This window comes from Ranitomeya variabilis, chromosome 1 (genome assembly GCF_051348905.1).
Source record: "Ranitomeya variabilis isolate aRanVar5 chromosome 1, aRanVar5.hap1, whole genome shotgun sequence".
NCBI lineage: Eukaryota > Metazoa > Chordata > Amphibia > Anura > Dendrobatidae > Ranitomeya > Ranitomeya variabilis.
This window is the reverse complement of record NC_135232.1, coordinates 151,212,488-151,232,642: the sequence shown is the minus strand read 5'-3', so window position 1 is coordinate 151,232,642 and position 20,155 is coordinate 151,212,488. Positions and strand designations below refer to the sequence as shown.

At 43.3% G+C, this 20,155-nt stretch overlaps 1 protein-coding gene across 8 annotated transcripts in view; it reads right to left on the bottom strand.

Annotated features, from left to right (window-relative positions):
- Window positions 1–20,155, bottom strand: part of PAM (peptidylglycine alpha-amidating monooxygenase) — a 267,028-nt gene that overhangs the window by 120,422 nt on the left and 126,451 nt on the right. For all 8 annotated transcript variants that reach the window (XM_077289753.1, XM_077289771.1, XM_077289788.1 and 5 more), the window contains exons 8-9: window positions 9,551–9,599; window positions 7,491–7,558 (exon numbers count right to left, since the gene is read on the bottom strand). In XM_077289753.1, coding sequence (XP_077145868.1) covers window positions 7,491–7,558; window positions 9,551–9,599 — 117 coding nt within the window. The remainder of the gene's footprint in view (window positions 1–7,490; window positions 7,559–9,550; window positions 9,600–20,155) is intronic.

The window sequence follows — 20,155 nt, the reverse complement described above, 5'->3', positions numbered from 1 at the left end:
TAACAAAAGACTTTGCCAAGAAAGAAGGTGGTGTACTCTGTGGATGGACATCTGGGTTACGGTGAATGGCAGGGAAGAGCTGATGGCCGTGTGGATGATGTCTAGGTACCTAAGTGCAGAATTATACTTCATTCCATCCTGAATTGTCACAATTTATATTTGGGGTTAAATAGGCAAATAAATCCCAGCACAACACTTCCCTCAAATGTCATTGTCATGTTCTCGACAACAGGGAGAATGTAATAGGAAGGGAAATGCCCCAAAATGTATATCTTTACATAGAGATATGTTTAGTGCATGTTTTGGGTATATTTCCCCACATGTATACCACATGAAGCAAAGCCCTCCCCCTCCAGCCTGCTGTAGAACAAAGATGCCATGAGTTGGAAACACACTGAGGAGGTGTATCTTAGTGGACAATAGACTTATTATTATTATTATTATTATTATTTATTGTTATAGCGCCATTTATTCCATGGCGCTTTACAAGTGAGGAGGGGTATACATAATAAAAACAAGTACAATAATCTTGAACAATACAAGTCATAACTGGTACAGGAGGAGTGAGGACCCTGCCCGCGAGGGCTCACAATCTACAAGGGATGGGTGAGAATACAGTAGGTGAGGATAGAGCTGATCGTGCAGCGGTTGGTTGGTCGGTGGTTACTGCAGGTTGTAGGCTTGTCGGAAGAGGTGGGTCTTCAGATTCTTTTTGAAGGTTTCGATGGTGGGCGAGAGTCTGATGTGTTGTGGTAGAGGGTTCCAGAGTAGGGGTGATACGCGAGAGAAATCTTGTATACGATTGTGGGAAGAGGAGATAAGAGGGGAGTAGAGAAGGAGATCTTGTGAGGATCGGAGGTTGCGTGTAGGAAAGTACCGGGAGATGAGGTCACAGATGTAAGGAGGAGACAGGTTGTGGATGGCTTTGTACGTCATGGTTAGGGTTTTGTACTGGAGTCTCTGGGCAATGGGGAGCCAGTGAAGGGATTGACAGAGGGGAGAGGCCGGAGAATAGCGGGGGGACAGGTGGATTAGTCGGGCAGCAGAGTTTAGAATAGATTGGAGGGGTGCGAGAGTGTTTGAGGGGAGGCCACAGAGCAAGAGGTTGCAGTAGTCAAGACGAGAGATGATGAGGGCATGGACTAGGGTTTTTGCAGATTCTTGGTTGAGGAATGAACGGATTCGTGCAATATTTTTGAGTTGAAGTCGGCAGGAAGTGGAAAGGGCTTGGATGTGTGGTTTGAAGGAGAGATCAGCATCAAGGATAACCCCGAGGCAGCGAGCTTGTGGGACTGGGGAGAGTGGGCAGCCATTTACTGTAATGGATAGGTTCGTTGGGGGGGTCACGTGAGATGGGGGAAAGATGATGAATTCTGTTTTGTCCATGTTAAGTTTCAGAAATTTAGCGGAGAAGAAGGATGAAATAGTGGACAGACATTGAGGGATTCTGGTTAGTAGGGAGGTGATATCTGGTCCAGAGATGTAGATCTGTGTGTCATCAGCATAGAGGTGATACTGAAAGCCATGAGATTCTATGAGCTGTCCCAGGCCAAAGGTGTAAATGGAGAAGAGCAGGGGCCCAAGGACTGAACCTTGTGGGACTCCGACAGATAGGGGGCGAGGTGAGGAGGTGGTGTGTGAGTGGGAGACGCTGAATGTCCGGTCTGTTAGGTATGATGAGATCCAGGATAGGGCCAAGTCTGTGATGCCAAGGGATGAGAGGGTCTGTAATAATAGGGAATGGTTCACTGTGTCAAAGGCAGCCGACAGGTCGAGGAGGAGGAGAACAGAGTAGTGTCGCTTGCTCTTGGCGGTTAAAAGGTCAGTGGTGACCTTAGTTAGGGCAGTTTCAGTGGAATGGTGTGGCCGGAAGCCAGATTGTAAGCGGTCAAAGAGGGAGCAAGAAGAGAGATGGGAGGACAGTTCAAGGTAGACGTGTTGTTCCAGTAGTTTTGAGGCATAGGGGAGAAGTGATATAGGGCGATAGCTAGATACAGAGGATGGGTCAAGAGAGGGCTTTTTGAGGATAGGTGTGATGGAGGCATGTTTAAAGCTTGAGGGGAAAACACCATTTGTTAGTGATAGGTTGAAGAGATGGGTTAGGGTTGGGATGAAGATTGTGGTGAGGTTTGGGATGAGGTGGGTTGGGAGCGGGTCAAGTGCACAGGTGGTGAGATGCGATCTTGAGAGTAGAGTGGCGAGTTGATCTTCTGTAATGGTGGAGTAGTTGGTTTTGGAGGTGGAGGGTAGGGAAGTTGGGAGGAAGGGCTCTGGGGCTTGTTGACCAAAACTGTCTCTGATGTTATCAATCTTCTGCTTGAAGAATGAGGCAAAGTCTTCAGCAGAGATAAGTGAGGAGGGAGGAGGTGCTGGGGGACGGAGGAGAGAATTGAAGGTGTTGAATAACTGTTTAGGGTTGTGAGATAGGGAGGATATGAGAGATGAGAAGTAGGTTTGTTTAGCTGTGGCGAGTGCGGTCTTGAAAGTAGTGAGGGACTGTTTGAATGCGATTAAGTGGTCGTTGGAGTGGGATCTTTTCCATCTGCGCTCAGCAGCCCTGGAAGCTCGCCTCAGTTCTTTGGTCAGGCTGGTGTGCCAGGGCTGTCTGTTGATTTTGCGAGCTTTGGTATGTGTAAGTGGGGCAGCAGATTCCAAAGCTACAGCTATTGTGGTGTTATATAGAGCGGCAGCGTCATCCGCATTGTGTATGGAAATTATGTCTGTGAGAGGGAGGAGGGATTCAGAGAATGAATGTAGGTCAAGATGTTTAAGACTTGTGACCTCATCTCACACACCTGGGGCTGGAGACACCTCTTTTGGCTGGACACATAAAAGGCAAAAGACACATGTGCTCTCTCTCTTGCTGTGGCTGGATTGCCTGGATTCACCATGGATGGTGGATAAGTATACTCTGTATTCCCTTTTCTTACTAGGCCCTGTAACCTCTTAGGGTCAGTAAGCTATAGATTGGGAGGGCTGATATTGCATGTGTAATTTGGGTAATCAGGCTGTTAATTGTGGTTTTTATATTGTGGTATAGTTGTGATATTACTGGATATTGTGAATCATTACTGTGTGATATTGTTATATTACTGCATACTGTAGTGATATTACTGTATTAGAGTCGTAGTACCTGTATATGTGCATATATATATATATATATTTATAGTCACCAGCTTGAGTATAAATATATATGTATGTTATAAACTGCCTCACAAGGGGGTATGTGTCAAATCATCGGACCCACCTGCTGTCATTATATAGACCCAAATAGTACTATGAGTATGAGATTTAAATTAGAAGACGTACAACGACTCAGGGATCAGTATCACAAAAAGAATGACTAAAATAATCGTCTATATGACAAGGTTTTGAATGGAATATGTCAAAGGGGGGATTGTGAAAAGCGGAACAAAAATGGTTACCTCAATGAACCAAAAAGAATTTGTGATCAATATTGACCTGTCCATTCAAGGACATTTTAGCTATAGTGTGAAATCCTATTTTTTGTTTGTGAAACTGCCACTTAGGCGAAACTGTACTGTTTTGTTTGTTGTGAAACTATCACATAGCCGAAACTGGTTTTTTTTGTCTTCTCTTTTCTTTCTTTGTTTAAACAAGCAAAACTTGTATAACCACTGAAACTACCTGTACAACTATATAAAGAGGGGATAGCACCTTGAAGGCAGGCGTGCATTCAGAGGCTTCCCAGTGATATACTATACGAGACGTGTCTTGTGTATTATTTCTGGTGATTCCCCACTTCCAAAGGCTGCTCCGACTGAGTGTGGTCCCGACAGTAACATCACGAGTAAACTTCTAAGATGTGAGCCTAAATTTATAGACCATCTAGGTAGTCTAGCACCCCATGGATTGAACGAGTAGCTAATATTTACTGGTTTCAATGAACAAGTTTAAATATTTGTTATCGGGCTCTGACCATTTCTGCCTTCTCCCCTTCCAAGGATCAAACAACGTCTATTCAATATGATGTTGATCTATAAAGATAAACAGAATGGGATTAAACCCCGATGCACATTTATTCCATCTCGTGGACACATGAGGCGGAAAGACCAGATCAAACAACTTGGCAATCACGCAATTTGAAAATTTGGACCCTCTTCTTCAATATTAGACTCTCAGTGATTAAGCGTCCTCTTTCTAGCTTATGGCAAGTCAAGTCTTTACTCAGGAGTTGTTGCGCTTTGATTCCAACTTGATTGACTACTCAAGACTTACTTTAGTATGAACCTATTAACATCCTCCCTTTTAGACCTGCATTGCCTCATGTACTAATGGACTTATGGCCTTTGGCCTAAGACAGGATCTAAGTCCACTACAAGACCGCTTCCGTGTTACTGGAGCCATTATACCCTTTGGCAGGCCAGCATTTCTCATGCTACTGACACTATATACTAATGAGCTTTTGTATCAGCTGGACCATGACTCATGCCTATGTGTGATGTCAGGGCACTGCCCTCCGCGGTGTGCTGCCATCACATATGGCGGTAGTGGAACATTGATAGTTGTATAATATATTTCTGAGCCCCTTTACGTTTTGTATTATAATACTCTTGTCTGCGTCTGGTGTTAAGACACTGCCCCCTTGCGGTGCATTAGCACCACACATAGCGGCATAAACACTGTCACCTGTACATCTACCCCCTGTATCACCTACCTTACACATGGTGTTTTATATCTCAACTTATGATAGTGGAAATATATTATAGTAAGCAATTCCTCTTAAAATAAATAATTATTCTCCTTGGGTTAAACATATATATTTTTACCAACATTCTTTAATTAAGTGGAAACTATTTTATGAATTACAGCCATATCAACATCAATCTCTATTATGGACTATATGTGGGGACTTATCCCCTTTTTCTAATTAGGCAATCCGCAGTGTAATAATAGCAGATGAACGGCTGTTCTGTCTGCAACAGACCATGGTCTATAAATATCATCTACTGCGCAGGCGCTTATCTTTGAACTTTTCTCTTTCTCCTGTGTCATATAATATGACAACCAGTATGTAGCAAGCACTGCTACAACTTGTACTAATCTTACCATTTGCTCACACTAAGTAAATACCTGCCTTACACTAAGGCTAGTTTCACATTTGCGGTTGAGTCCACAGCGTCTTGTCCGCAACCGCAAACGCATGAAAACCAGGGACAAAGCATTTCATTGCAAAACGCGCGATGGGTGTGGTGGACATCTGGATCTCCTCTACCCTTTCTGATAATGAATGTTGCAATCTCTATTTTATTAGACATGTTTATAAGATGGCTGAGCTAAATGTGTTGTATCCTTTCATTGGCCTTATATTTGGCCGTATATCTGAATACTAAATATATATGTGTTTCTATAATGTTATTACATACACTTAGGCCTACCGTATGGGTATGTCCTATTATATAGGATATTTTTGTCTGCTATTATGTGCAGTGTACCACTGGCTAATAATGAATAAAGTGTGCCATTCTTGTCTTTTTACATGATATTTAGCATTCATTACCTGATATATATACACTTGTATTTGGATTTTATGTCTCTATTTTTCCAGGTTTGTCCATCTGTCTTTTTGTGCTTATGTGAGTCTCGCCTGTTATCTATATGGACTTTTTATGACCTTGTTTGGTCTTGTTTTAACTCTTGTTATAAATAAATATATTTTTTATAATTATTTGCTCTTGTGTGGAGCCTTATTCTATTTGTAGGTGTATTTATATCGCTTGGCTACCATATAGGAGATATATATATATATATATATATATATATATATATATATATATATATATATATATATATATATATATATATATATATATAGGTGGTTTTTTTGTGTGTGTGTTGCCTTTACGCCAAACATATGGTTTGGTATTGTTGCCAAAAAGTTCGATTTCGGTTTCATCTGACCAGAGCACCTTCTTCCACATGTTTGGTGTGTCTCCCAGGTGGCTTGTTGCAAACTTTAAACGACACTTTTTATGGATATCTTTGAGAAATGGCTTTCTTCTTGCCACTCTTCCATAGAGGCCATATTTGTGCAGTGTACGACTGATTGTTGTCCTATGGAACGACTGTCCCACCTCAGCTGTAGATCTCTGCAGTTCATCCAGAGTGATCATGGGCCTCTTGGCTGCATCTCTGATCAGTCGTCTTCTTGTTTGAGATGAAAGTTTAGAGAGACGGCCAGGTTTTGATAGATTTGCAGTGGTATGATACTCCTTCCATTTCAATATGATCACTTGCACAGTGCTCCTTGGGATGTTTAAAGTTTTGGAAATAATTTTTTAACCAAATCCGGCTTTAAACTTCTCCACAACAGTATCACGGACCTGCCTGTTGTGTTCCTTGGTCTTCATGATGCTCTCTGTGCTTCAAACAGAACCCTGAGACTATCACAGAGCAGGTGCATTTATACGGAGACTTGATTACACACAGGTGGATTATAGTTATCATCATCAGGCATTTAAGACAACATTGGATCATTCAGAGATCCGCAATGAACTTCTGGAGTGAGTTTGCTGCACTGAAAGTAAAGGGGCCGAATAATATTGCACGCCCCACTTTTCAGTTTTTGAATTTCCACAAAAATGTAAAATAAGCAATATATTTCGTTCAACTTCACAATTGTGTTCCACTTGTTGTTGATTCTTCACCAAAAACTTACATTTGGTATCTTTATGTTTGAAGCATGATATGTGGGAAAAGGTTGAAAAGTTCCAGGGGACCGAATACTTTCGCAAGGCACTGTAAGTCTAACCTGGACGTAGGATAATACTGCCAGATAGAGGGGTGCTTCAATCTGGATGTGTTAGCGTCGCGGGAGTGCTAGATCAAAGAATATGGAATAAGATAAGAGATGAGAATCCCTATGTAAGTATTCTGCCTTGGTGTGATTTCCGTGGAGAATCTTTGACTGTTATTACACCAATAATGTGGGCTCCGAGTGTCACTACTGTGGGAGTAGGGGGTTCTCTGGATGTGGCTTGCGGCCCTCTTTCAGAGCTGAATGTGGCACTCAAGGTAAGAAAGGTTGGGGAACACTGGTTTAGACCATCAAAAGAAGAACTCCACTTCCACAATCAAAAGTATAAAGACAGATCTATAAATATATAACAATATTATAGACCATTGCTTTACTTGGAAAATTAGATCAGTAATACTATGGTAAAAGCAAATATGATTTATAAAGCAGTGATCTTTAAATTACTACTCCAGGTCCTAACCCACCGCTTTCATATCTGATAACTCGAATACAAATCAATGTGCACATAAAAAAACCTCTCTCTTCCTTAAAGGAGTATAAACAGATTAAGTGGAACGAGAATGGGAGAATAAACATATGAGCATTACAAGTTTTACACAAATCAATGAGCTTATTTAGCTTTTTAAGTGAAGCAAGCAGACAGTGACATCCATCTCTCGGGCCGTTGTATGATCAGACTGTAAATATATACACATTTACAAGAAATACTTACCCTTTTCACCCGGTGGGATTACAGTATCCATAGACATCAAGAGATAAATGCCAGCAATCAGCGGCTGCCTGGGAGTGATAAAATGGCAGTCAGTGGAAATAAAGACAACAGAAGAACGGAAATCTTCACTGAATGCATTTAATATCATATAGCATACAACAATAGCAGAAGAAAGAAACTATTTCTATCACAGGCAGGGCTGAAGTGGAAGGAAGTATAACGACCTGTGGCACCGGGAATCCCTAGATTCCAATTCAGCCAATGGCATGCAATTTCTATGTTCTCCCAATGTTTGTGTAGGCTTCCTCTCAAACTCCATACTTATTGGTTAACCCTTTCAAAACCTGGCAATTTTTCATTTTTTTGCGCTCTTTTTTTTCTGCCTTTCTTTCAAGAGCCATAACTTTTTTATTTTTCCATCGGCAAAGCCAGACATTGCATGTAAAAAGTCTACACACCCCTGTTAAAATGCTAAGATTTTTATCATCCCATAGAAAATAAATAGAGCAATAGTCAACATGATTGACCATCACTCCATTCACATGGAGTTATACTTCATGTGAATGGAGTGATGGTCAATCATGTCGACTATCCCTATATTTAGATAAGGTCTTGCAATCAGCAAGTTATCACCTGATCTATTTATAGTGATAAATTTGCATTTATGGTCCAACCCCATTAATTGCCATATAAGAGGTTGTCCCTACTGTGTGCGGAAAGACTGATCTCTGTACAGCACTGTGGAATATGTTGGTGCTATGTGAACAATAAAAAATAAATAAAAGCATTTGCGTATACTTTGATGACTATGTTTTTTTTATTTTACTTGCTTATATGCCGCACACTTTATAGACATCATTATAACTGTTGGGGCTCACAATCTAAATTCTATATTTGAAAGTCTTTGGAGTGTCGGAGGAAGCCCTGGAGGAAATCCACGCAGACACAGGGAGAACATACAAGCTCCTTGCAGATGTTATCCTTGGTGGGATTTGTACGCAGCACCTCAGCGCTGCATGGTTTTATGATGCAACGTAGTCTTCATTTCAATAGTAAAAGCAGCTCAGGAGTATAGATGAGCGAACTTGTTCGGAAAACGTTCGCCAATCTCAAAGTCAGCACGAACGTTGCACATTCGGATTCCAGAGCATTTTCCGCAAAATTCGGTAAATGATTGAGTTTCCACTAAGGCTGTGATTGTTCCGACAGTCCTGATTGCAGTACGATCGTTACCGTCGGTCAGAGCGCTGCAGGAAACTGCTGTCATATGTCAGCGTGACTCACCAGCTGCGACTGATCAGCGGTACTGTAAATCTTAACTGCCGGTCAGAAAGCTGTGGTTCCCATGCTGTCAAATGACAAGGGGTTACCCCACGCCAATTTTACAAAAAATTAATTATTACATTAAAAATATAGCATGGGGACCCCTCTATTTTTGATAACCAACCTCAATAAAGCTAATAGCTGAGTGTTGCAGTCAGCAGCTGACAGTTTTGCTTGGCTGGTTATCAAAAAATACAGGGAAACCCACATTTTTTTTTTAATTATTTATTTAGAGCGCAGGCGCTGGTGGATGAATACTCCATTCAGTTGCACCCGATCTCGCTGTTATTAGCATCAGCAGGCGTCAGCTCGTGGGAGTAGTAGTCCCATCAGCTGACGCCAGTGACCGGAGGTGAACACAGCTGTGGGCTGTCATTTGACAGCGTGGGAACCGCAGCTCTCTGACCGTCGGTACAGATTTTACCACCGATCAGAGGCAGTGTTTGATGCGCTGTCATGCACCTGACAGCGTGGCAAACACTGGGTGTTCTGCCCCCTCCTATCCTATTCAAGTGAATGTTGTCCGAGGTCGGGTACTACTCTGATACCCGAACCAAACTTTTGTTTTAAGTGTTCACCAAACCCGAACATCCAGGGGTTCGCACATCTCTACTCGGGAGTACAAACTGCTGCTCTAACAAGGAAAATACAACACTTACAGCAATTTTATTATTGGAGCACAGATGTGCAAAATGATATCTACAAATATCATCTGTAATAACAGTAATGGCAGTTACCTTTCAGGTGTGATTTGTACCGTCACTCCAGTACAGTCTTTATGTTTATCTGCAAAAAATATAAAAAATCAGTGGGTTATTGAGCTTTGTGCTGACAATTATACATTAGAGAAAATGCTCTTAGAATACAGCGGCCATAGTACAAGCCATCATCTGAACAGAAAAATCATCTTCTCACCATACTACACTCCAAGATATTAGTTCAGAATACTCGTCTTACTACTAAATAGATCAACAGCGTACAATGAAATGCTGGAAGAGAAATAATTCCCATGTATTTCTTATTCTTGTCATCAAATAAACAAGAACCACCCAAACCGATCTCACCAACAAAAGAATAAAAAAAGTTATTGTTACAGGAAAAGGTTTGAGTTCATACCCTCCAGACCTTGTAAGCCAAAGGTATAAACAGACAATATGAGATCACTCAAATGGTGCAATATATTAAAGGGAACCTGTCACCACGTTTTTGGAAGATGGGATAAAAATAGCGTTAAATAGGGGCAGAGGTGGGCGTTACATTAGTGTGTGTGTTATGCGTTTATTACCCACCTAAGTTGCCGAAATAACTTTGCAAAGTCTCCGTTTTCGCCTGTCAATCAGGCTGGTCAGGTCACATGGGCGTGGTGTCTTCACCCAGATTTGGCGTAGTTTTCCGTTGGTGGCGTAGTGGTGTGCGCATGCCCAAAGTCCGGAATCCTCTTCCAGGGGATTTAAAATAGCGCGGTGTTCGTTATTGCATTGGTGATCGGTGGGCGCGGCCATCTTCCTTTGGCCGCGCGTGCGCAGAAGCGGCGCTCTGCTGGCCGCGGCTTCAGGAAAATGGCCGCGGGATGCCGCGCGTGCGCAGATGGATATCGCGGCGGCCATTTTCCTGAAGCCGCGGCCAGCAGAGCGCCGCTTCTGCGCACGCGCGGCCAAAGGAAGATGGCCGCGCCCACCGATCACCAATGCAATAACGAACACCGCGCTATTTTAAATCCCCTGGAAGAGGATTCCGGACTTTGGGCATGCGCACACCACTACGCCACCAACGGAAAACTACGCCAAATCTGGGGGAAGACAACGCCCATGCGACCTGACCAGCCTGATTGACAGGCGAAAACGGAGACTTTGCAAAGTTATTTCGGCAACTTAGGTGGGTAATAAACGCATAACACACACACTAATGTAACGCCCACCTCTGCCCCTATTTAACGCTATTTTTATCCCATCTTCCAAAAACGTGGTGACAGGTTCCCTTTAATATGTAAAGTCCCTCCTTTATTTCAATACGCGCTTGTCTAACTGGACTTTGTTCTACAGGCAACTTAAAAATGGAATAGCTACATCTTATGGACTATGAAAAAGAAAACCTTGAAGAAATGAGCAATGCCAACACATGACATGTGATTAGTACCTGTTGATGACACATATGTTAGTTGACTTTGTTTCAATGAAAATGACGCCCTTTGTCACTAGACCTCATCAGGGATTTCCAATGAGCTAAATAGTTTCTATGTTAATGCATAGAGATGTCCATGGATGAATTGCAGCCGTGGACATCCCTATACATTTTCTTTTTTTTTTTTTTTGCGGAGGATCATCCTTCCGCACACAGAGCAGCAGCTGATACTGATGTGCCCATCGCAACCCATAAAGGTGAGCAGAATCCCACCCTTTATCCTCCCTTCTTTTATTCCATTACCCTATGCGCATCCTTAAGTTGGCTCAAATCAACATAGTTTCTAGGTTGAAATATTAGAATGTAGCAATTGTTAAAGGCTAAGAATGGACTGAAATGTGTTCTGCTACAAATATGATATTCACCAGTGCGAATTACCTGTATTGCTGATAGCGAAATAAAGGGAAGTCTTGGTTAAGCATAGTATGTAAAGAGATGAGCACAGGATATTCTCTAGCTTTGCGTTCCACCAGAAGTGGCAGGGTTGTATGCATTGTTTAGTGGCACAAAATAGTACTGCAAGCGCACTGTCACTAGAGTACATTGGAGAGAGCTTGCAGCCTATCCACGGCCATGATACAGTGTACAGAGCTATGCCACATCCAGTGAAGGAAGTCAGAATTAGCCGATCTGACCTAAAGATAGGTCATCAACTACGTTTTTGCAAACCCCTTAGTAGTAAGGAAGTAAGCAGGATTATTCACGTTTAACTCATATCTATTTCATAATAGATACAGAATAGTTCTCCATGAGCCACTGGAAATGGAAATCATGACACTAGTGCCAACAGATCCTTAGACACTGTGTACAGAATTAGTAGGCAAGTGAGTATTTTCACCATACCATTATTTTATGCAGATTTTCAAACTTCAATCTGTATAAACTTGCTTATTGGATGAAGCAGATCAGTTGATGTGTATTTGTATAATGATGGAAGTTAAACCTTTATAAATGTGTGCAGAATTATTAGGCAGTGTGTTTCCCTCAGGCAAAATAGGCCAAAAAAGAGATTCAACCGACTCTGAAAAATCAAATATTGTGTAAAGTCTCACAGAGGGATGCAGCACTCCTGAAACTGCTAAGATTTTGAAGCATGATCACAGAACAATGGAAAGTTTTGTTGCAAATAGTCAACAGGGTCACAAAAAATGTGTTGAGAAAAAAAGACGCACATTAACTTCCAAAGATTTGAGAAGAATCAAACGCTTCGCTTCGACCAGGAACCCATTATCTTCCAGTGCTGTCATATTTCAGAACCGCAAACTCCATGGAGAGCCCAGAAGAACAAGATGTTCAGTGGCTCAGAGACATGGTCGAGGTAAGAAAGACTGAAACCCGACCACCACTGAACAAAACACACAAGTTAAAATGTCAAAACTGGCCGGCCAAGCAATATCTGAAGTCAGATTTTTCAAAAGTTTTATAGACTGATGAGATGATGTGGTTGGATCTATATTGGGAACAGACTTCGGCTCAGACGCCAGCAAGGTATTGGTAATACTTTGGGCTGGTATTATTAAAGATGAGCTAGTTTTTCAGGTTGAAGCTGGGACTCAAAATGAACTCTGAACCTACTGCAAGTTTTTAAAAGACACTTTCTTCAAGTAGTGTACAGGAAAAACTCTGCATTTTTTTCAAGAAAACTGTGACTTTTATGCAGGACAATGCGCCATCAAATGCATCAAAATCTCCACTGCTTGGCTGCTAGTAAAGGCCTTAAGGATGAAAAAATAAATGACACGGCCCCTTCGTCCCCTGACCTAAACCCTATTGAGAACTTGTGTGCCCTTCTTAAACGGGAGATTTACAGTGAAGTAAAACAGTCACCTCTCTGAACAGCTGTGGTTGGTGCTGCACCAAAAGTTGATCGTCAACAGATTAAGAAATTGAGAGACTCCATGGACTACATTTTTAAATGTCAGAAATATATCTTTGAGAAGATACCTAGAGGTCTGTGGCAAAGGATTATTTCTCTCTTCCCATTGATATAGACAGGTCCACTTAGCCAAGCTTGCATGTCTATAATAAAGTTTGGTGAAATAGTTGTCGGACAAATACGTATGGTCAGACTTTGCTGTATCTCTCATTCCTGCACAAGAAAATCCAGATACCTTGCTTCTTATAACACGTAGTACGCCGGACAGAATTTAGAGGTTAAAGGAATATATTTATATATAAAAAATAACACTATAAAGGACTATAATAACTGGAAGCTATGACTAGAGGACAAGTTCCGTCAGGAACTGCCACCCACACCTATTCTACACAAGGTTCATATTAGTTTGGATAAACTTGGATCACAATCAATGTGTCACTGACAATATAAAAAATCTCATGATTAAGTATTTATATTCCATATACTAAAGTGACGCAGGACTGTGACATCTGGAGATGCAATGTTGTCTACAGCCTGGGGCAGTCATGAAGAAATATCGATAAGTGACAGAACACGCTGTTCATTTTATTTTTTTTTAAGTGGTTTGACTTCTGTATGGACAAAGGACAAGAGCCATCACCAGCCTTGTGCAATACATACATATCTTAGATTAGGTTTACAGACAGTGAATATAGAAAGAAGAACTATCCATATTGTAGAAGACCAAAGAGTAATGTGAACATATAAGGCTTATATACGGTATATATATATAGGGTTACAGATACAGACAGTGAACCTATCTAGCAATTGCTCAAATCAGGTAATTCTGCATTATAGTTATCAGTTATTTCCCTAAGAAAATACAGAATACAACATAGAAAGCATAAATCAATATAAAATTGTTCAAAAAACACATTATAAATGTAGGCTGGGGATAATTAGTGTACTCTCCCTGAGTAAAGTAAATAAATAGTGGAGTACTCCCATAACATAAATGAAACAGAGACATGAAAAAGTGGAGTAATCAATTACCACTAAACAAAGGTAATCACCTTTTTTTTGTAGAAATAATTAAAAATAATTCAACACCAAAATAAGGATATAAATCAGATCTAACAAGGAGAAACATAATGGGTGGGAAAAAGAATCAGACCTTAAACCAGTGCATATGGGTACAGACATTGACAACCACCTTTACAGCAAATTCCTCAAATTGAGTACGAGAGAATAGAAAAGATGGTGTTATGAAGTAGCAGAGTTAGTAAACTTAAAAAAGTTAAAGTGACAGTGCTTACAGAAGTGGCATATGGCTACTAGATATGCAGTGCTTACCCATAGCTGGGAGAGAGTGATTGCGCCCACCAGGAACTGCCCAGGCATAAAAATCAGGTTAACCACTCTTCACTGATTTTTTCCCATGCACTGTATATCTCTATTTAGTACTCTGAGCGCACAAGTATGTAACGTTGTTAAAATCATGTGGATCTTTCACAAATTTGCTGAACCTGGCGAAAGTGATCAATTTGGTTTATGCGACTTGACTAAAATGACCACCACTATATTACTTGTTGCAGAAGAATCACATGACAGTTGGCACGACTGAATGGTCGGCAGTCATCACTAAACATGGTATACAACTGCCAATTAGAAGAGATTATTGCATCTTGTCAAAAACGCAGCAGCCAGAAATACAGTGCCCGTCATCTTGTGGTGAACCTGGATCATGAGAGGATGATACAGCTCACAGCTGAGCCACAGAGATAGTGGGAGAAAGCTATAAGAAACTGTTCATATCGTGTGTGACATCATGATTGTTAAGATGATTAGTGTGTGAGGAAAAGAAAGTAGTGTAATATTCCGTACGTCTTTACAGAGTAATTGGAGCTTTGGAGATCTTTCAATTCATGGTAAATCGATTGAACACAAATCTAATCTTTGGGGAGAGAGGGAGCAGTTCTCGGTGAGTAACTCGGTATTTCTTAGGCAGCACACAAGCGCTATTTACTGTCCCGTTGCATTGGGTGCCTTAACCCCTTCCCGACCTTTGACGCATACGCTGCGTCATGAAAGTCGGTGCCAATCCGACCTGTGACGCAGCGTATGCGTCATGGAATGATCGCGTCCCTGCAGATCGGGTGAAAGGGTTAACTCCAATTTCACCTGATCTGCAGGGACAGGGGGAGAGGTGCTTCAGCCCAGGGGGGGTGGCATCACCCCCTCGTGGCTACGATCGCTCTGATTGGCTGTTGAAAGTGAAACTGCCAATCAGAGCTATTTGTAATATTTCACCCAAAAAAACGGTGAAATATTACAATCCAGCCATGGCCGATGCTGCAATATCATCGGCCATGGCTGGAAAACCTGATCTGCCCCCCCCCACCGCCACCGATCGCCCCCCCAGTCCTCTGTTATGTGGTCCGGTCCCCTCCGTCCGCCTGCCCGCTCCCCCGTCCTCCTGTCCGCTCCCTCCTTGCTCGGATCCACCCCCCCTGTGCTCCGATCCACCCCCCCACCACTCCTTCATACTTACCGATCCTCCCGGTGTCCGTACGTCTCCTCGCTGGGCGCCGCCATCTTCCAAGATGGCGGGCGCATGCGCAGTGCGCCCGCCGAATCTGCCAGCCGGCAGATTCGTTCCATGTACATTTTGATCACTGTGATAAAACCTCACAGCGATCAAAATAAAAAAAATAGTAAATGACCCCCCCCTTTATCAACCCCATAGGTAGGCAAAATAATAAAAAAAAAGAAAATTTTTTTTTTTTTCTTTTTCCACTAGGGTTAGGGTTAGAACTAGGGTTAGAACAAGGGTTAGGGTTAGGGTTAGGGCATGTGCACACAGTGCGGATTTGGCTGAGGATCCGCAGCGGATTGGCCGCGGATCCGCAGCGGATTGGCCGCGGATCCGCAGCGGATTGGCTGCTGTGAATTCGTAGCAGTTTTCCATCAGGTTTACAGTACCATGTACACCTATGGAAAACCAAATCCGCTGTGCCCATGGTGCGGAAAATTCCATGCGGAAACGCTGCGTTGTATTTTCCGCAGCATGTCAATTCTTTGTGCGGTTTCCGCAGTGTTTTACACCGGTTCCTCAATAGGAATCGGCAGGTGAAATTTGCACAAAAAAACACTGGAAATCCGCTGTAAATCTGCAGGTAAAACGCAGTGCCTTTTACCTGCAGATTTTTCAAAAATCGTGCGGAAAAATCTCACACGAATCCGCAACGTGGGCACATAGCCTTAGGGTTAGGGTTGGAATTAGAGTTGGGGTTGGAATTAGGGCTAGGGTTGGAAATAGGGTTAAGATTAGGCTTGTGGTTAGGGTTTCGGATAGGGTTAGGAGTGTGTTGGGGTTACAGTTGTGGTTAGGGTTGGGATTAGGGTTAGGGTTGGGATTAGGGTTAGGGTTTGGATTAGGGTTACGGGTGTGTTGGGGTTAGGGTTGTGATTAGGGTTAGGGCTACAGTTGGGATTAGGGTTAGGGGTGTGTTGGGGTTAGTGTTGAAGTTAGAATTGAGGGGTTTCCACTGTTTGGGCACATCAGGGGTCTCCAAACGCAACATGGCACCACCATTGATTCCAGCCAATCTTGATTTCAAAAAGTCAAATGGTGCTCCCTCACTTCCAAGCCCCGACGTGCGCCCAAACAGTGGTTTACCCCCACATATGGGGTACCAGCGTACTCAGGACAAACTGGGCAACAACTGTTGGGGTCCAATTTCTCTTATTACCCTTGCAAAAATAAAAAATTACTTGCTAAAACATAATTTTTGAGGAAAGAACAATTATTTTTTATTTTCACGGCTCTGCGTTATAAACTTCTGAGAAGCACTTGGGGGTTCAAAGTGCTCACCACACATCTAGATAAGTTCCTTCGGGGGTATAGTTTCCAAAATGGGGTCACTTGTGTGGTGTTTCTACTGTTTAGGCACATCAGGGGCTCTGCAAATGCAACGTGACACCCGCAGACCATTGTCATGAATCCCCAATGGCTAGGGATAGCACAGGACAAGCAAAGTATAATAAATATCGGACGAGCTCTAGGGTGATGGAACCTGGGCTGACCGCTGCCCTACGCCTGACAAACGCAACTAACAAAGACCTCACTTGCCTCCAGAGGAATTAACCCCAAAGGTATAGTTGCCCCCCACATGTATTGACGGTGAAATGAGAGGAAGGCACACACATAGAGATGATGTATATAGCTTTAGCAAATAGAGGCCCGCTGAAAACTAGAAAGCAGAATGACACAAAAGGGGACTGAGCGGTCAGCAAAAAACCCCAATGGCTAGGGATAGCACAGGACAAGCAAAGTATAATAAATATCGGACGAGCTCTAGGGTGATGGAACCTGGGCTGACCGCTGCCCTACGCCTGACAAACGCAACTAGAGATAGCCAGGGAGCGTGCCTACGTTGGTTCTAGACGCCACGCACCAGCCTAAGAGCTAACTAGTACTGCAGAGAAAACAAAGACCTCACTTGCCTCCAGAGGAATTAACCCCAAAGGTATAGTTGCCCCCCACATGTATTGACGGTGAAATGAGAGGAAGGCACACACATAGAGATGATGTATATAGCTTTAGCAAATAGAGGCCCGCTGAAAACTAGAAAGCAGAATGACACAAAAGGGGACTGAGCGGTCAGCAAAAAACCGTAATCAAAAAAAAAACCATCCTGAGATTACAAGAACCCATGTGCCAACTCATGGCACATGGGGAGAACCTCAGTCCACTAGAGCAACCAGCTAACATAGAGACATTCTAAGCAAGCTGGACAAAAAACCAAACAACTGAAAATCAGCACTTAGCTTATCCTGAAAGATCTGGGAGCAGGTAGGCAGGAACCAAACAGAGCACATCTGAACACATTGATAGCCGGCAAGGGAAATGACAGAAAGGCCAGGTAAAATAGGAAACACCCAGCCTCTGATGGACAGGTGGAAACCAAAGGCCGCAACCCACCAAAGTCACCCAGTACCAGCAGTAACCACCAGAGGGAGCCCACAAACAGAATCCACAACAGTACCCCCCCCTTGAGGAGGGGTCACCGAACCCTCACGAGAACCCCCAGGGCGATCAGGGTGAGCTCTATGGAAGGCGCGGACCAAATCAGTCGCATGAACATCGGAGGCGACCACCCAGGAATTATCCTCCTGACCATAACCCTTCCACTTAACCAAATACTGGAGTTTGCGTCTGGAAACACGAGAATCCAAGATCTTTTCAACAACATACTCCAATTCTCCCTCCACCAGCACCGGAGCAGGAGGCTCGACCGAAGGAACAACGGGCACCTCATACCTCCGCAACAACGACCGATGGAACACATTATGAATAGCAAACGATGCTGGGAGATCCAAACGGAAAGATACAGGGTTAAGAATCTCCGAGATCCTATAAGGACCGATGAACCGAGGCTTGAACTTAGGAGAAGAGACCTTCATAGGGACAAAACGAGAAGACAACCACACCAAGTCCCCAACAAGAAGTCGGGGACCCACACGGCGACGGCGATTAGCAAACTGCTGAGTCTTGCCTTGAGATAACTTCAAATTGTCCACCACCTGATTCCAAATCTGATGTAACCTGCCACCACCACGTCCACTCCAGGACAATCCGAAGATTCCCCCTGACCAGAGGAAAAACGAGGATGAAACCCCGAATTACAAAAAAAAGGAGAGACCAACGTGGCAGAACTAGCCCGATTATTAAGAGCAAATTCGGCCAGTGGCAAAAAAGCAACCCAGTCATCTTGATCAGCAGAAACAAAACACCTCAAATAAGTTTCCAAGGTCTGATTAGTTCGCTCCGTCTGGCCATTCGTCTGAGGATGGAATGCAGACGAGAAAGACAAATCAATGCCCATCTTGGCACAAAACGTCCGCCAAAATCTAGACACAAACTGGGATCCCCTGTCAGAAACGATATTCTCCGGAATCCCATGCAAACGAACCACGTTCTGAAAAAACAAAGGAACCAACTCAGAGGAGGAGGGCAACTTAGGCAAGGGCACCAAATGAACCATCTTAGAAAAGCGGTCACACACAACCCAGATAACGGACATTTTCTGTGAAACCGGGAGATCAGAAATAAAATCCATGGAAATGTGCGTCCAAGGCCTCTTCGGGATGGGCAATGATAACAACAACCCACTAGCCCGTGAACAGCAAGGCTTAGCTCGAGCACACACTTCACAAGACTGCACAAAGGTACGCACATCCCTAGACAAGGAAGGCCACCAAAAAGACCTGGCCACCAAGTCTCTTGTACCAAATATTCCAGGATGACCAGCCAACACAGAAGAATGGACCTCGGAGATGACTCTACTGGTCCAATCATCCGGAACAAACAGTCTTTCTGGTGGACATCGATCCGGTTTATCCACCTGAAACTCCTGCAATGCGCGTCGCAAGTCTGGGGATACGGCGGACAATATTACCCCATCCCTAAGGATACCAGCAGGCCCAGTGTCTCCAGGAGAGTCAGGCACAAAACTCCTGGAAAGAGCATCTGCCTTCACATTCTTTGAACCTGGCAGGTATGAAACCACGAAATTGAAACGAGAAAAAAATAACGACCAACGAGCCTGTCTAGGATTCAAACGCCTGGCAGACTCAAGGTAAATGAGATTCTTGTGATCAGTCAAGACCACCACACGATGTTTAGCACCCTCAAGCCAATGACGCCACTCCTCAAATGCCCACTTCATGGCCAAAAGCTCCCGATTACCCACATCATAATTGCGCTCGGCGGGCGAGAATTTTCTAGAGAAGAAAGCACATGGCTTCATCACCGAGCCATTAGAACTTCTCTGTGACAAAACCGCCCCCGCTCCAATCTCGGAAGCATCAACCTCCACCTGAAAAGGAAGTGAAACATCTGGTTGACACAACACAGGAGCAGAAGAAAACCGGCGCTTAAGTTCCCGAAAGGCCTCCACGGCCGCAGGAGACCAATCAGCAACATCAGCACCCTTTTTAGTCAAATCAGTCAAAGGTTTAACAACACTGGAAAAATTAGCAATGAACCGACGATAAAAATTAGCAAACCCCAAGAACTTTTGAAGGCTCTTAACAGATGTAGGTTGTGTCCAGTCACAAATAGCCTGAACCTTAACGGGATCCATCTCAATAGTAGAAGGAGAAAAAATGTACCCCAAAAAAGAAATCTTCTGGACTCCGAAGAGACACTTTGAGCCCTTCACAAACAGAGAATTGGCCCGCAAAACCTGAAACACCTTCCTGACCTGTAGAACACGAGACTCCCAGTCATCAGAAAACACCA